Source organism: Haliaeetus leucocephalus, unplaced genomic scaffold, assembly GCF_000737465.1.
Source record: "Haliaeetus leucocephalus isolate CR32 unplaced genomic scaffold, Haliaeetus_leucocephalus-4.0 Scaffold162, whole genome shotgun sequence".
Classification (NCBI taxonomy): Eukaryota; Metazoa; Chordata; class Aves; order Accipitriformes; family Accipitridae; genus Haliaeetus; species Haliaeetus leucocephalus.
In genome coordinates, this window is record NW_010972598.1 from 15,612,856 (window position 1) to 15,633,180 (window position 20,325).

The 20,325-nt window shown below is 44.9% G+C and overlaps 1 protein-coding gene across 1 annotated transcript; it reads left to right on the top strand.

Annotated features, from left to right (window-relative positions):
• The first annotated feature begins 8,958 nt into the window (after window positions 1–8,958).
• On the top strand, window positions 8,959–19,752 carry ANXA4 (annexin A4). Its single transcript, XM_010562882.1, has 13 exons — window positions 8,959–9,029; window positions 12,422–12,478; window positions 13,415–13,490; window positions 13,909–14,003; window positions 14,272–14,385; window positions 14,564–14,654; window positions 15,764–15,843; window positions 16,221–16,277; window positions 16,728–16,821; window positions 17,338–17,433; window positions 17,881–17,939; window positions 18,285–18,407; window positions 18,679–19,752. The coding sequence occupies exons 2-13, from the start codon at window positions 12,476–12,478 to the stop codon at window positions 18,736–18,738; spliced, it is 948 nt and encodes a 315-aa protein (XP_010561184.1). The 5' UTR covers window positions 8,959–9,029; window positions 12,422–12,475; the 3' UTR covers window positions 18,739–19,752.
• The last annotated feature ends 573 nt before the right edge of the window (window positions 19,753–20,325 follow it).

Genomic DNA, 20,325 nt, shown 5'->3' on the forward strand with positions numbered 1-20,325 from the left:
GCGGGGCCGTGAGGGGGCTGAGGAGGGGGACCCTGAGGCGGAGGTTGCCCTCAGCCCGGCCGGCGGAGATGGGGTCCCCGGCGGGTCGAGGGAGAGCGGAGGGTGCCCGGGGGCCATTTCTTCCCTCGCCGGGAGGGATGGGCGCAGAAATCCTGTCAGTGTGGAGCCGCGGCCCGCGCTGGCGCCTCGTGACGGCTATTTGCATTTATTTTCGAAATAGTGCGCTTAAACTTGATATTTTCGTGTCGTAATAATAAAAGCCGCCTGTTGTGACATCTTGGGCTTGACCTGAAGTACGAGGCTTGTCTTCACGCAGGCCCTGCTAGCGCCCAGTTCGAGAGCCTCAAAACTAAAAATAAACTGGAAATATCCCCAGCCCTCAAAACTCGTTGAGTGCTTCAAACCTAGCAGTTGGCTTTGTAAAGCCTGTACCTTAGATTTACTGTTAAATTACATCTTTCTTCTCCTCCCCACCGCAGTCCCTCACACGGCTTGCAGCGAGATGCTCGTAAGCAGCGTCGCGACTCATCCGAAGAGCCCAAAGCCCTTGGGTCAGGCTTCAGAGAAGTTTAGTTTAGGTTGAATCTCATTAATTTCCTTTAGATGCACTTTGGGTTCTTTTCAGCCTTTTTTCTCAGAAATCGGGAGATTTTTCCATCCTACGGCATCCGCAGCAGCTGGCTCCTTTCCTTTCCACATGCGTTCACAGGGAAGGCCAGAGCTGGGATTTCAAACAGCAGAGGGAAACATTAAAATGGCAAAAATTGGTTTTCCCAGCCTGCGACCCAGAATACAAAACCCCAAGGAGCATGTGTCTGCCAGAGGAATGCCTCCATGACAGCAGCGCTCTCTTTCCTCCCCTCTGACTGGGGCAGAAGAGGAAACCAGAGCACGCTCACTTTTTCCCGATGACTATTATTTCCTGTATTATGGTAATAACTACAGCCATCCTGCTGACAAGCTCCTGTCCCAAGTGGTTAGGCTAGGCAGGCCCTGGTTACTGTGGGATGGCAAAAATGCTTTCCCTTTGCACAGCCCTTTTTCTTTTTCCTGCATCACTTTTGGGCATGGGCTTCCAGCAATGCCAACAAGACTGGATCAGCATGTTGTAAACAGACCTAATTGTTCCCCCCCCAGTGTTTGAAGACTTTTAAGATGCACATGGCTCTCAGAATAGGCAAGTAAAATTGCTGTGATAATATTTCGCATGTAGGGTACACTGATCTAAAAGTGCATCCCTGTACAGTTGCTTTTCTGCTGCATTACGGTTAATGCTATTATGCCTCTTCCATCATCCTTGTTCTTAGGAGTTCTTGTAAGTAATAAGGGTCTACAAGCCCACCCTGCAGACCTCAAAGTCCTCCTTGACCACCCTCATTCACCCATAATTTGTAGGGTGCTGCAGAGTGGCTCCTATCTGCACCTCATTTCCAAGTGTCATGTACAAGACACCCTAAGTCCACACAGCCGGAACTGCAGTCATTTCAGCCAGACAGCTAACACAAGTGTGAAAGCAGTCCCTTTTCATTTGACAGGCTTTAATCTTCATTAAACCTTGCTCGGCTGTGGTTTGGGGCTATATGATGGGTTGCCAGTGGTCAATAAAGAAGGTTCACTTGCCCTTCAGATTAAATATGAACTGGGTAAAGTCTCAGTTGCTTCTATCCATTTTTTATTTTTTAATTACTCTAATGGGTGAAGGATCCCCAGGCTTCTGTTAAGACTGAGGTAAAACACCGAGTGCAAAAAGAGAGTCCAATAATCAGTGATTTCTGGGGACTCTGCAGAACTGAACAATTTCCAAGGAAATTGGGCATCTCTGTACAGTACAGGGAAATGACTCATTTCCAACTAAAGAAGATAAAGCTTACTGCCGTGCAGAGAGCTTGCAGATGCACTGCTGAACATCCTAACTAGGCACTGAGAAGTACTTTTTTTAAATGTACCTGGGAGTGCTGAGGTATAACGCAGGCGAGTGTCGCACCCATGTACAACTATGGGGCCCTGATGTTCTGGCCACAGGCACACAAACTCTGTCAGTGACCATTTTGGGGAGCAAAAGCACAGCAGAAGCCGATCCTTGGTTGCAGACGCTGATGATATTCTTTATTCCAGAAGGCACGAGGCTCGGCTGCACTGCTGCAATCCCAGTGACCTTCACAGGGATCAGAGAGAACTGAGCCTGAAAGCTTTAAGTGAAAAAGCTAATCAGTGATTGCCAGCAGAGACATTGTCTAGTACTTCTCCTGTGTTGGCCTGGAGCAACTCCAGGGCGCTCACAGATTTGTCCCACTGCAGAGAGAAACTTCAGTCTGACTAATACTGTCAAGCCTAAACACCAGATTTTACCTGTTAAAATCCCATGACGCTAGGTTTAAAATATTCAATGATGATGTGGTCAGCAGAGCTGTTTGCCTGCATATTGTCTCCCGGATCCCTGGTTCCCCTATACTGCTAAGAAAATGCATTCAAATCCCCAGGAAGAAGCACATTAATACAGCTGCATCCCTCTTGATCAAACTTTCCAGACAGCTCAGCATTTTCTAAATAAAAACATACGTTTGGAAAGGTTTCAGGCAAGTAACCTAAAAGCGAGGGCACACTGACCTCTTCTGGACATTTCCAGAAGTGGCAACAAGGTAGAAAAGAGCTTGCACAGCTTTCTGTGCTTGGTTATACGTAACTATCCAGGGGCGACAAAGTAAAGGTCATATTTTCCTGTATTCAGTGCGTAATAGTTAAGTCTTCTCCTCCAGTTATTTTTATCTTGATAAGGATGTTCCCTTAACCACACACATTTACTGCAAAAATTTCTGTCAAGCTTCTCACCAGCCGAAGAGTATTAGAGCTACTATTCTATCCATCTCTATTTCTGCCCATTTCTTTCTGGAATCCAAGGATTTCTTTTAAGTGCATAGCAGTGGCCCACAAACACTACTAGCATGACCAGAAAAGCCATCACTTTACTACCCCCAAGAAAAGGTCAACTCTCAAGCATACTATCATGTAGCTAGTAATTTGCCTAGGTTCAGAGTTCTGCAGAGGAGCAAAAAGACTCCAGAACTCCTATCTGTATTTTACCTGTTTAAAAACTAAAAGTTTCCACCTCTTATGTGCTCCTGTTTGCCCTTGTAAGACATACTTACTAGCTCCAGCAATAGCAATCCTTTCTACAGCTAGAAGCCAACATCTTCCATCAATAGTAATGGCACTCAGGGCCTATATATATATAGTAGGCAGACATGGAAATAGTTGAGCTGATTGAGATCTGTAGGCTCATGCATGTCTGATGCAATACTATGCATAGCCTGGATTGACACTGCGTACATCAGTAGGATTGACCACCAAGTCAAAAAGAGCCATGTTTCTCAAGGAGCATGACTTTGCACTACAAATACACGCTGTTGTTTAAAGCAGGTATTGTTACATTAAGAGAAATTTGCAGATTGGGTTCTCACTGAGAAGGGATTTATCAGCTGTGTTTCAAGTGCCGGGGTCCTGAGTGTAGCCTCAGGCTTTCCTTGCCCCAAGAAGTCTCACCTGGACCTGTAGCCAGCCCCCTTTGCTCATCGACTGTGACTTCCATTTAAGCGCAGGCCCAGGAGACTCGGCCGTTCTTTGAGGCAATTGTAGGATAGTCCTGGCTGTAGTTCTGTCTTTTGACTTTGCTGGGTAAGCTCTGGACTTGTGAGTAGTGGTGTTTCTTAGTGTTTCTAACTTGGTTTCCTGGGTAGGCTGTGCATTTGCTGCCTTTCTTTGCCTCATCATCACTGGATGGTTGATGAAGTTGGTTGCTGCCCGACTATCTTTAGGCATGGTAGGACTGGGTCCTATCTGCAGGCTTATCCACAGTGCTATCAGCATCCTTTGCTCCTAGCTTGTTTTTGCTTGTGCAGCAGCCCCGCTCGTGTTGCTTTTTAGCACTAGATACATTATGTTAAGATGCTTAACATGTTCCCCCCACTCCAAGCACTACATCAGCCAGTGAGTTTCTATCATATTTCCATGAAAGAACAAATACCTCTGTGCCTTAGAAGTCCCCCTTAGCTGGGCAGTCATAGCTCTGTTTCCAATCCATCTGTAATTATAGCCAAATTACACAGCAGCTAAGTAAGATAAAGCTAGATAGAGGCAGATATCAATTAAGAAGAAAAAAATGAAAGCTACTCATTTCCTCTTCAGAACTATACGTATGCTAATTGAAGTAAACATTCATTAAGCCCATTAAATGAAATTTAGGTTTGATAATGCATTAAAGGCTGCTGGAAGCAATGGTATAGCAGTTCATAGCCTGCAGCTTTGGGGAAGGAAGGTTTAGGTTGTACCACAAATGATATGTAGCTTCCGCAAGGGCATTAGGAGTTCCCCTGACTGAGTATCAATCCATGGAGCTGGCAAATGCCCTAAGGCCTGGGGATTAAATTATATTAATTAGTCTTGATAGTGGGGGTTTGTTCAAGACAAAGTTATTATATTTGTACAAACTGAATGCAATTATAGTGCTCTAGCCCATCTCTTGTCCTTAATGTAAATGGTTTATACCATGACAAGCATTGTAATTCTGACTGCCACGCATCCACACTAGGTGATGTCTTCCCAGCAAGTAATGGGAATGGCTTATCAAGGCCAGGCAAGCCTAGATCACGTGAAGACTCCTGTGTGTCTTCTGCCACAGCCTGCATCTTAAGCTCTGCTGGGGACGTTAAAGCAGACCTGTTTTCCCCAGTTCAGTTTAAACAGTGGAAGATGAGACAACACAACTAGGATCAAGAGCAAGCGACAACTTGTATGACTGCAAAGGGCTCTTTTGAAGGTAAAAGCGTCACCCCACAAGTACCTAACCATCTTCACAACCCCACTATAGAGGTGCTTGCTGACTCCAGTCCCCCTTTGGATGGCATTCATTAACACAGGCAGACAACGAAGCTGTCAACCAACCAATGGCCCAGGACTGTTTGCCTTCCCTGCTGTTTATAGCTTTAATTAATAAAGAAAACAGTAGACTGGGCTCATGGCCAAGTGCAGCCTTAAGTTTCTCTGTAAGAGAAAGGCAGAGTGTGTGGGTATTTCTGAGACAGTGTCAACACAGCATATGCTGTGGGACAGCAGCGTGGAAAGCACTGAGTGCAGTAGCACCCAAGACACTGTTATAGTTGTCACTGTTATAAATTGTAATAGCATCCAGGATATCCTTTTATGTGCCTGCCTGTAGAACATGCAAGGATCCCCGTATTAAAAATCTTGTAATTGAAGCACACTTGAAATGGGGACTTTGACTCCTGGCTTTTTCATATGGCTGCTCATTGCTGTCTCCCCTTATAGCTTATTTTCTAAGGCGTGTAGACCACCATGTCTAAGCGGTGTGTTGTTTTAAAGGCACTTTAGGTTAGAGGGATTTTCTCAAATCAGTCCTGCTTCCCTGTTCCTTCTTGGCCTTATGTGACATGTATGTTTATGTAATCAACCCAGGTCTATCCAGGGACCCCTTGACTTGCATAGCAGTACTGGTATGCTGTGCTCAGGGCTTTGTAAAGTCCTGTCTGAATTGCTAGGAGGTGGAATGCTGCACATTCCCCTGGTAATACTGACTCTGTAAAAACAGTGTTTCCAGTGGTTATGGTAAGTAATGAAGAGCTAAGAACACTTTCATTTCTTACATGAATTGGAATATTTCAGTCTTCCCACCTCAAATAAACACTGCTTACCTATTTCTGGGAGTGTGTCACCTTCCTTCCTCTCTTTGTGTTAAGAGGGCTTCCCCCAAATAATAGAACGAAAGCTTCAGGCTGGCTCTTCCTAGGGTCTTCCCCAAAGCACCACTGTTTGTACACCAAGGCTACCTCTGACTTGTGGAAATGGATGTTTCATCTTATACAGTGCTGAACTGGAGGTCAGGAGACATCCTTGCTCTAAGCGTCAAACGTAGACCTACATCTCTGCAGTGAGTCCTAATATCTGCAGTTAACTTTGTGATTAATCTGATATTAATATGCAGAATGTAAGAATTCTTCACCCTCTTACAAGCAAACGAAAATCAGTGCTTTAGAAAAGCAAGCACTGGTTTTCAGCCTCCACCCTCAGCTACCTGCTGCTATGGAGACAGTAGTCTAACTGAGCTACTGCATTCCAACACAGCTCGACAGCACTTGTGCAACAGTTGAATAACCCCATTTTCAGGGGCTGCGGATTGCAAACTGCTGGTGCTCAGGTAAAAAAATGAGCATTCCCTTATGAACTTCCTGAAAACACCTGCATAATCCCCAAAGGCCCAAATTCTGGCCCCCACTTAAATCTGTAGGAGATTGGCTAACGGCTTCGTTAGTGCCAGGATTTGGACCTCAGTGAATGAGGCGAGGCTGTTTCTCTGAAGCTAAAGGCACGTACCTACTAATCAAATGACACACTGAAATCTCTCCTTCCAGCACCAGGCTCCTCTACTCTTTGAGGTGCAAATTTAAAAGGCTAGGTCCTTAGGGCAAAACCACAAATGCTGCCATTTTCCTAGAGGTTCAGCTCTGTTCTCATTGTGGGACCCAGAATAAATACATCCTTCCTAACAGGCTGGCTGCTTAAGCTCAATTTATTTACTTAATGCACACTGCCCTGTCTTTCTGTGACCTTTAATTTTTATTATGTCTTTTGTAGATGGAGTGGGATGGAGTGGGAATACAGAGCAGGTATGCAACTGAGTAAAGTCTGGGGTTTTGGAGAGCTTTATAACAAGGGGGTTTAAAATCATCAACAGGACAGATACCAGTGAAAAGAAAAGCAATGTGCTTTGTCACTTGCTACACTGATAGGAACTGTGGGCTTGTCCATTACTGTCCCTCTTTTGATGTGAAGACAGGAAAGCTATGCTAGACAGTTCTTCAGGCTGGAGATATTTAAGGAAAGCCATAGCGTTTCCATCTTTTAACAGGTGAAGACAAGATGCTGAAAGCTGAGCAGACCCTAGATGAAGGGCTCCTGGAGAGACAAAGCTTTGTCTCCTGAACCTTATATAGGAAATTTCTCCTACAGCAACAACCCCTCACTTTCCTGAAGGGAGCAGCTCCTGTCGCAAGGTACAACAGGCTGCAGACAACCATTGCCCTAAATCCCCTGTCCTTCCATCCACCTTCCAGAGAAGCTTGGCTAACTCTCAGCATGGTCAGAAGCTTTTGTACTTTGTATTTTTTTTCCTTTCTGGTCCAAATAATTGTGATTGTCTGAATCGGATGGCTATGGAGCCAGCATCCATAACCAGCCAATATTATAGGGAACTCAGCTGTGTGTTGGGTCAGGATCTGGCTTCCAAACGGACTACACTTACGTGAGTAATTCTGGATGGCCAAAAACATCCAGACAAACACTTTTCGTCTTCAAGTATTCCTCCCTACTTGGAGCCTCTCCCAGGGAGAAAGAAAAGGTTAAATTATGCAAATCATGAATGGCAGGGTTGGTGCAATATTTAAAGGATAAATAACTTCCAAAGAAGATTAATACCTTATGGTCTTAAATAATTACTGTTCCATATACGATTGACTGCGGTGTCAGAGCCACCCAGTCCTTGGGGTTGAAGAGGCTGGAAAGTAAACAGAAGAATGAAGCTTTTGAAAATACACAGGCTAAAAAAAAATAAGAGGCAACGTAAGATGGAGGAACACAGCAGTTCTCCTGCTGGTAGATTAAAATGAGAGGGTATGGGCCCAGAGTAGGAGACAGCTGACGTGAGAGGAAGGGATGAGAATGGAAACTTTAACAGATGTAGGAAAGAGAAGAGTTTCTCCTTAGTGACTGTTGATAATATGCACTAGTCCACACTGAATCCTGGTTGGGGTAAAGTGCCAGATTTTGCAAGGAAAGCGGCTCTGCAATGGAAAAGGAGAGTGCGGCTTGAACCTTGTTTTTCTGTTACCCTCTGTTCAAAGTCCCCCTGCATCAGCAGAGACTGAGTAGATGCTGGCTGGCTGGCTGGCCTCTGTGGGGTTGGTTTTGGGAGACTGAGCTGCTGTGGGAGCTATAATAAGCCATCTGCACAAACATGCTCACTGGAGCACAGCTTGCATTCATCCGAGCTGCTAAATTTAGGTCTCTTCCAGCAAAAGAGCATGTGCAAAGAGGCACAGGGATGAGATACAACTCTCATATGAGCTGGAAAAAAGAACCTGAGAGGGTCGATTTACCCATTGTAATAACTGTACTTTTGGCATCAGAGGAGACCAAAGTCCCTGAGGAGAAACACAGTGAAGACAAGACATGTATTATTGCAAGGTTGATTTCCCTCTGTCAGCCTCATGATCTTGTCCAAGGCTGACCTTGGCAGTGTCACATCAGCGTAAAACTGAAGTCCCTTTGCCTGAAGTGCTTTGACTTGAGGGCAGTGCCATTTATTGGGGCAAAAAATAGTAATCCTTTATGAAAATAATCATTCTTATAGAAATCATGGCTGTTTGTGATGCAAAGTTCTTAGACAAGGGGGAATGATGCTGAAGACCTGGAGAGGTGCTGTGGGAGCAAAGGAGACACAATACAGGTAAGAAATCCCCACCGATAACACGGGGGGAGGAACAGATCTTCCTGCTCAAGGCTGTTGCTGCCCGTGTGCTCCACACCGTCGTCCCCCTCGCTCCCCCCTTGGGTATACCCTTTTACAGACAACATAAAGTGAGACATCAGAGGCTGGCTGTGCACTTAGGCTGCAGTCAGAGACCCCCTCTGTTCCCAGAGATTTTTACAGGCAGTGCTGGGGAGGGCGGAAACCATCTGAGCCTTCCAGTCCACCTTTACTTGCAAGGGCCTCCATGTAACCCCAAATGTGCATTTCCTAAAAGTGCATGAGGCTCCTTGGGGAATCTCTCCCTGCTCTGGATTACAACCAACTGTTTACGGAAGGGCAGAGGAGGAGAGACAGGCTGGATTGCCTTCCCATTAGGCGTGCAAGAAAAGCTGCTTTGTCCCACCCCGCTCCAGGGCGGGGACTTTGCCATCCAGAGCAAGCCAAGCAAAGCTCTTCCCATCCCTGCCAAGGCACCCGCTTGGGACAGCAGGTGAGCACCAAACTAACCGGGGGGTCCCCTTTGGCATGGGGAAGGGGTCGCGTGGCTAGAGGTGCCTGGGAAGGTGCCAAGCACCGTCCCTGCTTGCCAGACCGCAGCGGTAGGTAGTGCGGATGTGCGGGAGCGGGACAGCCCTTGGCTGGGCGGATACCCTGTGGACACCACGATGCCAAGGCATTAGGGCATTGGGGCAGCCCTGGAGGGCACAGGCCTGGGGTGAGGAAGGACGGGGAGGTGGGTTGTGGGAAGGAGGAAGATGGCTGACTCTTTCCAGGCACAGAGAGCGCAGGTTTTGCTTCCTAGTTCTGCCGTGCCCAAGCTGGCAAGTCCTTCCCACTGGATGCTGGAGTGCGGAGGGCATGGCAGTGGGCTTGTGAAGGAGCTTTGCACGGGTGGACAGGCTGAAGTGAGGAGTACAAGGCTCTGCTAACTCAGTATTATATTTTTATTTCTTTTGAGGGCAGTGGCCAGGCAAAGGTCATCGTGTGGGAGGTGCTGGGATATTTCAGCTGGCTCAGGGCTTGCCAGCAGAAGGGACATCCTGTCCTGAGCTGCAAATTGGGCTGGGATCAGCGTCAGTCACCCCGCTATGAGCCCCAGAACTACCCCAGGGCACTCTGCCTCCCTGAAGCACAGTCAGCCGCGGCGGGTGCAGGCTGTATCCAGCACACTGGAAACAGCTGGCGGTGGCAGAGCCATGGAAAAGCTGATCTGGCGCAGGGTGTGGGTTTGTATTCAAGTAAATGTGCACCAAATGAAAGAACTCGTCAAACAAGTCCAGTGTTCGCCTTGCAAGGGGATGGGTCGCGAAACGGTGGTTTTCTACTCCAGATCCTAGGTGTAGGACTGGCAACATGTCTATGAGCTCAGACTTGGGGTGGGGGGAAAAACCCCTGTGTTTATATCCTTTTAAGCTGTTGGGAGCTTTGCTTGCTGGGAGCTCTGTGCGTTCTGTGTACAGCCAGGAAAACTTGATTCAGAGCATGCCTAGATTTCAATTGGCCAGCACACACGAAAGTTTCAGCTGTTTTCTGATAAATGAAATTTATTCTGGATTCAGCTTTTAGAGGACATTGATGTGGACTTATAACTGCCTGATTAGCTGATAAAGTCTGCCAGGAAAAGGTCATCCATGGAAAAAAATTGAATAGTTTGAGAGATGCCTCGTACACTTTCACTCTGTCATCTGGCCGCAGTATTTTGAGCCTGTTCTAAGCCAGGTTTACTGTATCAGCTAGCTCAGGCCTTTACTCTGGGATGAAGCAAATAACATCAGTACAGGGATTAGCCAGGGTACCTTAGTACTTGCTAGCTGACTCTTTGCTTGCATAGTTTAATTCTTCAAAACACGGAGTTAAGTGTTGTTTCTATCCTGAAGCTGTTTTTCCCCGTTTGAGCTGCAGGCCAGGAATTGTGTTAAGCTGCAGAGCGCTGGCAAATCTGACTGCACAATTCCTTTCTCTCTCTAGTAGCAAAGGGGGTGGCTAGAAGAGTTTTATTCGTCTAATGCTCCAGCCTGAGCAGTTCATGGAGATGCCTTCATCTGTGAAAGGGAGAAAGAGGGTTACAGGGGCAGGGACCATTGCTGGAGAACCTGGCTGAACTGTGGAGAACTTCCACCTGTAACTTCAGTGGCTCATTTCTTGTGGCACCACACACAGAAATATACTGGGAACAAAACAGCATTTGCAGATTGCGCGGTGGGGTTAGCACCACTGCCTTTTTGCAGTGCTCTACTCTATATTCCCAGTGATGTTTAAGCTGGATGAAGAAGTCGGAATATTACAGTTAATATTCAATGTGACATTTCTGTTGTAATCTGATATTGCAGGAACATTTGCGCTGAATCCAGTACATGCATCCTTTCTTCATGTTTTGGTTTCTTTCTGCCAGCTCATCTGCACTCGGAATTTTTCAGCCTCCCACCCCCTTTTCCTTGTTTATTGGCCTTTCTTTTGCCCTCTTATCGACTTGCTAAACCAGCCTGTCTAATATTCCTGCTTCTGTGTACAAACCAACTGAAGGGTAAAACTGCATCAGAAAAACATGTGTGAAATTCAAAGCCATTATTTAGTGTCTGGCTAAAGCAAAAAAAGCTGGCTTTCTATTTCTGTAAAAGATTAGAGAAGTGCAAAGATGACTTTTCTGAGGTCTGGGTCATAATCTGACCACTGAAATCTATGATCAAATGAAAGAAAGCAAGTTCAACACTAATAATTTTCCATGTGTTGCCTGATTGCACAGGATGTAATAACATACAGACGACCTGGAGAGCACTTGGGAGTGCCTGTGCGTAACACATCTATGGCAAATGTCATACTGAGAGTTAACTTGCCTGAACAGCACCCTCCAATAGTATTCTGGATTTGTAAGAGTCATGTGAAGCATGAGCAAAGACACTACTGTTCTTGCACAGCCATCCGGGTTCATTGATAGCAGCTATTAAGCACCATGAGCAGGATTAAGGAGAGATGTCATCAGCCACTGGCATCACTGCTTCTACTTAGAGGCTTTAATGCAAGAACCTCAGCTCATGCTGTGTTGAACTTGAGTTGCAGGGAAGTGAACTTTGTCCTAGTACTTGACATTCTGTCAACTGACCAGGGATATGGGAAAATACTTTGGGTGTGTTCATGTGCAGGCCCTATGCAAGAAAATAAAATTATGAGCAGAAAAAATAACCCTGGGGAGATGGCAAGTAAGCTATGTATATTATTTTTTTTTTGAGGGCTTTAACAGTTGGTTAAAACTGAAGTCCTACAAGGAATTACACATTGCACCAAACTGAGGAGATGTTGAATACAGCAGATTTTAAGAGCGAAAATAATTCTCCTGTCCCAGTCCTCAAGTGAGGTTATCCTTTGCATGCTCATCTACGCCTTGATGTTGCCTCTGCCTCCCAGGGAGTATCTGTGAAGGCTGTTAGGACTGTGCAGGCACCCTCACCCTAATTCATCCTCAGGCTCTCACCTGGCAAGGTCAAAGCCACATGTTTTGAAGGGCATGGGAATCAAGTCTATTTTCTTTGCTCCCAGGGCAACATTGTCTGCTTCTCCTTGTCGCCTCAGCCAGGCTGTCACAATAGCAATAGAAAAGAAATTTCTCAAATTACTAGCGCTAATCATCTGCTTGTGCAACACATCCTTCTTTCAGACAGGGCAAACGCCCTGGCCCTACGCTGTTGCAAGCCAGCCTTTGTTCATTCTGTACAAAGCAGGACTGGAAACTCAGGGATACTGCGTTCAGAAGGGCTGTTCAAATGTTGCTTTTAGTCCTCAGAGAAATTAGATGGTTACTTAACCAGCCCCATTAACTGGCAAGGGTAGGTATAGCCTATTAATTATTTGCTAGAAAACTGACACTCCCTTTGTTTTTTATTACAGTTGTCTAACGGCCTGGGGACTTGAACAATAACAGATTGACCAAATACAAGAGCGATGGTAAGCGTGCGTGTTTGCTGTGCCAGCTGTTGCTCTGATAAGATAAAAGTGGGGAGAGTAGCTCAGATAAGGACACAGCAGGAAGAGCAATGTCACAATCTGTCCCTTTATGGGGGGTGAGTTTATCGCTTCTCTTTGCTTCCTCATACTAGAGGAGAATGACCCACACATACGGGCTTTTCCATTTTGGGAGTTAATGAAAAATCCAATCAGATAGTAGATCAAAGAGCATTAATTTCTCCAGATAAACTTCCTGGGCATATTATTCTTTCCAGGTTCAACCTGCACGGTATCCATCTATATGGTAGTTATCCCTGTGCCTGTTTCAGAAAGCCTAACCTACATGAATATTAAGCAGTGTTTTGCTGATGATTTTCATGGGAACATGGAAACCTTTGTAAAAGGCAGTGTAGACCTGCAGAAATGGCACTGGACAGGAGGCAGGAGAAACCTGTTTGTGAGTCACTGTTTTGAGTAGAACACTGCCCTTCCTGGTGCATTATTTTACAGAATGATGGTCCCTGGCGGCTCTTAGAGAAGACAGGAATAGGGCTTTGATGGGAACAACTTCTTCTATGATTTACATGGAAAACTGCTGGGAAGAAGCCCCAGCTGGACTGAACAGAGATGTCAGGCTGCTTGCCATTGTTTAACTGGAAGCCAGATACTCCATGGCCAGCTATATGAAGATATTTTCTCCTTTTAGTTGTGTCCCTGTGGCTTATTTCTTATGTGGCTGGGAAGTCCCTCTAGAATAAACTGTTTCTCTTTAGGGAAGGATGGAAGCCTGCTATAAAATCACTCATGTTTGGTGGGTGGACTTTACTTGCTGTCACTGTGTTTGCATCTTTTTAATTTTTAATTTTTTTTAAGTTCAGCTCTAATGTATGTATCACTTTGAGTCTGCCTTTCATAACTCCTCTCCTGTGGGTTTAGGCAACAATCAAGGGGGTCTCGAGTTTCAGTGCTGAGCAAGAAGCACAAGCACTAAGGAAGGCTATGAAGGGATTTGGTAAGTTGGTCTCCCTCCACTGTTAAACCCTCTTTTTTTTCCCCGAGCTTTGGGAATGTTTTGTCTGGTGGTTTGTTAGAGGGGAATTCTAGCCATTTGCATTGCCCCACTGCTGTACGAGGGCACCAAAAGGAATCGAGCAACTTGATCAGGCTGACACTTGAACCCAACTGGAAATCCAAGTCTTCACCACAAAAGCATCCTTATTCGGGCTCTTGTCTTGTCTCTCCTGCAGTGTGGTACTGCCATGCTGCTGGCTGGGTTGAGGCACTTCTGTAACTGATCTAGTCCCCAGTGCTGTTGAGAACCAGGTTGTGTAAGGAACAGAAGATGGCTAATGGCACACTCTGGACAAGACCAGAGCATGCATCTTGTTCTTGTGCAAGCAGCTTGACTGGTTTCCATTGGTTTCTTCCAGGCACAGATGAAGACGCCATCATTGAGATCTTGACCAAACTAAACATTTCCCAACGTCAGCAAGTTCTGATCACCTATAAAAGCAGTATTGGCAGGGTAGGTGGTCTTCAGAGATTAATGCCTCTGGCTTTAACTGGGAGATGCAGACATTTTTAGGGTTATATCACTTGGGTGAAATGTGAACAACATCCTAGTCTCCACAACAGTAAGGTTAGCACAAGCTTTTCCTGGCGAAGTTTATTTTGGTCAGAGCAACTGTTCATCCAAGGACGGCTGGCACATGAAGAAAAGTGCTGAATGAGTTCTTTCTATTCTTGAAGGCTGTATCTTCTCCCAACTCCTTTCTTCTCTCTCCGTCTTCTAGGATTTGATTGATGACTTGAAGTCTGAGCTGAGTGGGAATTTTGAAAGGGTTATCGTTGGTATGATGACTCCTACCACCATGTATGATGTGCATGAACTGAGGAGGGCTATGAAGGTTTGGAAATCTTCCTTTTATGTGGCTTAAGTTCTGGTCAATTTAGTAGAATATGGCATAATTATACATTTATTATTAATTTATTATTAACTTATATATAATTTTTTTAAAAAAATCCTAGTTGCATATCAAAACAGTTGTCATAATAATCTTGGATCTTGTCTTTGTAATTCCCTAGGGTGCAGGAACAGACGAAGGTTGCCTGATTGAAATTTTGGCTTCTCGCACAAACGAAGAGATTCGGCGCATTAATGAGAACTACAAACTTCGTATGTAGTGCAAACTGCAAGCCATTATCATACTGACTGAAGTCACTCGTGTGTATGCATGGACATGTGAAGAGGAAGAAGGGTCTGTTAGCCTTTAAATGTGACAAATCAGCCAATACAACTATTGCCATTTGTCCAGAGAGAACCTCTGAGTTAAACAGGTGTCAACAGCAGGCCTGCTAACAGCCTCAAGGATTAGAATTTCACCCAGAAATTGAATCTGTGGAAATAAAACGGGGTGGCATGGTTATGTCTATCAGTTGGATGTCTGTCCATGTGTGGATCTATTGCCAGTTTTATACTGGCTGTGCTTCTTAATCTTGCCCTGTAGCACTAAATGTGATGGCTGGACTGCCATGATGATAGCCAAGAAGGCCAATAGCATCCTGGCTTGTATCAGAAATTGTGTGGCCAGTGGGACTAGGGAAGCGATCATCCCCCTGTACTTGGCACTGGTGAGGCTGCACCTCGAGTCCTGTGTTCAGTTTTGGGCCCCTCACTACAAGAAAGACATGGAGGTCCTGGAGCGTGTCCAGAGAAGGGCAACCAAGCTGGTGAGGGGCCTGGAGCACAAGTCTTATAAGGAGCAGCTGAGGGAACTGGCGTTGTTTAGTCTGGAGAAAAGGTGGCTCATGGGAGACTTTATCACTCTCTGCAACTACCTGAAAGGAGGTTGTAGAGACGTGGGGGTCAGTCTCTTTTCCCAAGTAACAAGCGATAGGACAAGAGGAAATGGCCTCAAGCTGCACCAGGGGAGGTTTAGATTGGATATTTGGAAAAATTTCTTCACTGAAATGATTGTCAAGCACTGGAACAGGCTGCCCAGGGAAGTGGTAGAGTCACCATCCCTGGAGGTGTTTAAAAGATGTGTAGATGTGGCGCTTAGGGACATGGTTTAATGGCAGACTTGGCAGTGTTAGGTTAACGGTTGGACCGATGATTTTAAAGGTCCTTTCCAACCTAAATGAATGTATGATTCTATGATGTTTAGAGCCCTGAGCACAGTTATATATTTATCTAGCTTATGGCTGGCAAATGTTGTGGACAAACAGTGTCCAGGTGGTGGACCTGTTGTTAACAGATGTCATATGTGTGTGTGCTCTTGCTAGAATATGGCTGTACCCTCGAGGAGGACATTGTCTCTGACACATCTTCCATGTTTCGAAGAGTCCTTGTGTCCCTCTCGACGGTAAGTCCAGGCTAAGGGAAATGGGGGTGAATCTTCTGTTGCTGATGGACATGCCTCTCACTTTAGTGATGAGGTGTTTCAGGCTGGCTTTTATTTCACTTATCTTGCATTTCACCTTGCCTGCATTTCACACCCAGCTTCTGCAGGGAGAGGAGTCTGACTGTGGGTATGCATTAACGCCATGTGCTCTTTCTAAAATGGCCCAGTTAAAGTGGATTGCTGCTCATTTCAAAAGGAAGTACAAATCACATCTGAGCTATATTTTGCTGTATTTTTAAGCTACTATTCAACTTTAAGGCGAACTTGCAGGAACTTGCAGGACTTGCTTCCATCAGTTGCTCTGGTGAAATGAGTTTTTCATCCTTGTATCTCTGCAGGGAAACAGAGATGAGGGAACGTATGTGGATGATGCCCTTGCTCAGCAAGATGCTCAGGTGTGTAGCAATTTGCTTCCTTGCAACAACTGTCTGTTCTTGTACATGTGATGCATGGTGACTCCCTGCTTTTTCTAGACCTCATTTTTTTCAAGGTAGAACAGTAAGCCTGAACCTACACTAGGCAGCAGTGCCCTAGGTGGACACCTGGGCTCTATTCTCAGTTTTGACCTTGAGGGGAGCCTCTTCACTGTTGTGACTCAGCCGGTGAAATGGGGATAATGGTTCTAGACTCCTTTGCAACTCTGGTGAGAGGTCTCTAGACAGGCTGGGTATCTGGGAGGGGAGACGACACTTCAGTTGAGAGTTGCTGTGCTTGGTTAGTATTTGTTGGAAAATACCTGTGATCTAGAAAAGCCACAGGCCAGCAGTGCTCAAGCACCAAGGAAGTAAAAATGTCATGTTATGTACACCTGGTCTTCTCAATTTTCTATTCATAATGTCTTCAAGTGCCTGTATGAAGCCGGGGAGAAGAAATGGGGAACAGATGAGGTACAATTTATGGCCATCCTCTGTACACGGAACAGATGCCACCTACTAAGAGGTAGGACCCTCTGCGGTGTCCTGGATTTTTTAACTTGTTTGAGCATGACACTTTTGTAGGAGCTTTGTACTTGTTCATTAACTGATTGTGAACTCTTCCTGAGACAGCAGGTATCCTAGAGCCCAGTCACATTCAATTCTTTAAGACCATTTTATTCCCTCCTGAGACAAAAAGGGACTTGAGAAAAACATCAGTACAACTTGCTCCAGCCTGTAAATTGGAGATAATGAAGTGTGACTCCCATGAGGGCAGAGCTAAGCATTTAAACTGCCGTCATTAACTGGCAGTTCTTGAAAATGCTAGCAGCAGTGGTAGGCCAATTAGCAAGACAGTTGATAATTAAAATGAATTATTTCTGTGGGACAGCCCTGATTTAGCTTACAATGTCACAATAATGGTACAATGTTCATATGGAGTGTGAGGAGCTTGATCTTGCAAAGTGATCCTTGGTGGTTTACACACTGTATGCCCTGAAGCATCTCACTGGCTCTTTTTATCACTGACTCTTCCTCCTAGTTTTTGATGCATACAGAGGGATTGCTAATAAGGACATAACAGACAGCATTAAATCTGAGATGTCAGGAGACCTCGAAGATGCTTTGTTAGCTGTGGGTGAGTTCCCTGCTCTTAAACTTTGTCTACAAAGTAATTAAATAATTAGAGATACTGTATCTTGCCCTGGCTGGCTGCTTACATAGCTTCAGGAGGCAGATACTGTTTGTCTTTTTTGCAAGCCACAGTGTTTTACTCTTTGCAGACACAATCGGGTGAGAAAGTTCTGTGCTTTATGATATTGTTTGCTTTCCCAAGTGATGCTTTGGTAGCTGACATTTGCTGTCAGGAAGCATTAAAGCCTTAAAGAAAATATTACTGTGCACTAGGCATGGAGACATCAATTTACAGCAGGTCACTGACTGAATTGTACTTGCTGTTTGTTGGCCCTGAAATCGCATCTTTACAGAATAAACACCTTCACTGAGAAAGTGCTGTAAAGGTTTGGAAGACCTTCTCCTTCAGTTTTTATTGGCCTTAATTCTCCTGTTCTTGTTTCCCTTACAGTAAAGTGCGTGCGAAATAAACCTGCATATTTTGCTGAAAGATTGTATAAATCCATGAAGGTAAAGAGCTTTTGGTATGAGACTGCTATTTTTGTTGGTTTTTCTTTTTCCCTTGCCTTTCCGTGCTCAAGTCAGTAGCATGACAGCAATCATTAGATAAAGAGAAACTCTGCCATTAACTGGGAAAAAAAAAAAGTCTGAGCTTTTCTATGGACCTCTTTTCCCTCAGGAAGCTCAGAGTGATATGCTTACTTGGCAGCAAGCTGCTAGTTGATCACTCTATTAACACAAAAATGCTCTAATTAGGAACAGATTCCGCAGAAGACCAAGTGATAAAACCTTTGTGTCTGTCAGTGAGTTGTCCAAAATGATTTGTAGTTGTAGATGGTTGGTTTATTTCTTTAGGGACTGGGAACAGATGACAACACGCTGATCCGAGTGATGGTGTCCCGCTCTGAAATAGATATGCTGGATATCAGAAGGGAATTCTTGACCATGTATGGGAAATCACTCTACTCCTTCATTAAGGTAAGCTTTTTAGTGTTAGAAACAAAGAGCTGGATTTCCTAAGCAGCTTAAAGGAGACAGGTCGCCACTTGACTGACATCTATTGGGTATTTTAGAGGAGGTGGAATTAAGGAGACTTTACACTTATGTACTGAAAATGTTCATTAATGTTCTTAGTTCTTAAATTGTCAAAGAAGGTGCAAACCCTACAACAAATTGTATGTGCTGGAAAGAATCCAGCCTTGTGTGGAGCTGTAAACCTAATTGCATTCCTTTTTTCTTTTCTCTCTAGGGAGACTGCTCAGGAGACTATAGGAAAGTTCTGCTCAGACTCTGTGGTGGGGAGGATTAAAGGATGTCTGGTGTACTGCCTGGGTGATGGGAAGCAGTTGATCATAAGGATTTCTTTCTTTTTAATTTTTCCCAAATATCTTATTAATTGCTAAGAGCATTGACTTAGGTTAGTTAATGCTCTGGTTAGATAATGGCCATTCCGATTAACCCTTTTGATATGCTTTTATGCTTGGAACACCCATTTGTCTAGTAACTGGGCTAGTAAAGCCCATCTTAAACAGAGTGCTGTAACCAAATACATAAAAGCTAAATTGTTTCCTGACAAGCTGTCCCTTTGCTGTTGCATTCACCAGCAAAACTTACCAGCTGAAGCAAACTTAGATGCAGAATGTGAGAGGCTGCACAGGGAGAAATTAATACATGGAGAATGCAGAATGCAGGCTTGCTTCAGTTTTTGCAAGATAAGTAAACCAAAAAGAAATCAATCCTCTAAAATACAAGCACATTTAGATCTTAACTTCCCCTCTGTTAGTGTGGAGCATTTTGCCTTGCTGCAGTTTATGTATATGTTGCCTATAGATCTGTAGGTAGGGAAGATGTCACTGGTGACATCAGAAAAAAACTCTTCCTGCCCTGGTTGCAGGGCAGCTCCATATTCTTGGTCTGTCTTCCTTGACTTGTGGGATTATAAATCATCAGGGTTATACTACAAACCCTTCCTCTGGATAAAGTGATGTCATTAGAACGGTGCCTTTTAAGGAATGACCTGTCCCCAAAAACGCATCTCATCAGCACTACCTGATGCCTTAAACTGGGCTGCCTTGTACTGGGGTAGCTCACCAAATCTCACCAGCACTGGCTGGTTGGAGCCCTGTGTAACACTACCATTAGCAGGTCCAGTTTTTGTGCCTCAGCCTGACTTGGACTTCCACACCCACTGGAAGAGACTTTTCCCCCAGACCTTACACAAACTGCCTGTTAAGCTGAGCGTTGTTTTCACTACATAAATGTGGTTCTTGTTTGGTGTAGCAATTTGGGTTTTTTTTAGGTGTTGGTATGTAATTCTGTTTTGAAGGCATCAGACTGAGGTTAGAATTTGAAGGCACAAATACCGATATGGCCTACACCCAATTCTGTCACTCATTTTCTTCTAAATTAGGCTACTGTTGGCTTGAATAGGAGATACTTCTGTGGCCTCAAATAAAATAATTTTCATTCTTGCTCTCTGTGCTGTAATTAGAGACACATTCCTTCGTTTTGGTGGGAGAGGAGGCAGAGCTTTTTCCACTTCTACTGAAGCCTTCTGCTCAGTGAAAGAAAAATTGTCTTACCCAGTACAACAGGCGAACAGATGCACTCAGGCTTGGTTTTGTGTATAAATGCCTCATGTTATGTTGCTGACTTTTTAAAAATTAATAAACAATTCCTTTCCATACCTTCTCCCATGGTTGTGTATTCTGGGAGAGGTAATGGTGAAATAACCGTGTCCTTGTTTTTCCAACAACTTCTGTGCTCCACAGGTGCTTTTTCTCCCAAGCGTAGACCTCCACACGCCAGTTGAGTGGGGAGAGTCTGCAGGGAGATGTCTTTGGGCGCTTCAGCCTCAGAGCGCGGTGCCCAGGGCGGGTGGAACGTCGCGACGGGG